General features: G+C 43.0%; 1 protein-coding gene across 1 annotated transcript in view; it reads right to left on the bottom strand.

Annotated features, from left to right (window-relative positions):
- LOC119588001 (U3 small nucleolar RNA-associated protein 4 homolog) overlaps nucleotides 1-365 on the bottom strand; it is a gene marked incomplete at its 3' end in the record, with an annotated part of 8,988 nt that overhangs the window by 2,239 nt on the left and 6,384 nt on the right. Inside the window, 1 exon segment of the mRNA XM_037936720.1 lies at nucleotides 83-235. Coding sequence (XP_037792648.1) covers nucleotides 83-235 — 153 coding nt within the window.

The raw sequence follows: 365 nt of genomic DNA, 5'->3' as shown, positions 1-365 counted from the left end.
GCAAAGAACCAAGGACATTAAAAGGATATATGAAAACAAAACACCACCAACGACATTCTTGAAACTTTACAACCGCACTTACCTCCCGAATACAGTTTCCCATTTGACGTTAGCGCCATAGCTCTGACATCGTGCGTGTGTATGGAGCGGGGTAGTGACCTCATCCAGCATTCCTTTCTCCCCGATTTCGAACCAGTCTGTACCAATTTGACTTGCACAATTGTCGGGTCAACGCCTGCAAAGGTGATGAAAAGCAACTATGAATCAGCAGCATAAGTTATGCAGCATCTAAAAGACTGTACTGACTTTTCCTTTAACATAACCATGGCCTATTGCTAATATTTCATGCTCTTTCCATGAGTCTG

The sequence above is a fragment of the Penaeus monodon genome, chromosome 23 (genome assembly GCF_015228065.2).
Source record: "Penaeus monodon isolate SGIC_2016 chromosome 23, NSTDA_Pmon_1, whole genome shotgun sequence".
NCBI classification, from domain to species: Eukaryota; Metazoa; Arthropoda; class Malacostraca; order Decapoda; family Penaeidae; genus Penaeus; species Penaeus monodon.
The sequence above is the reverse complement of the archived record's forward strand: the minus strand, read 5'-3'. Positions and strand labels throughout refer to the sequence as shown.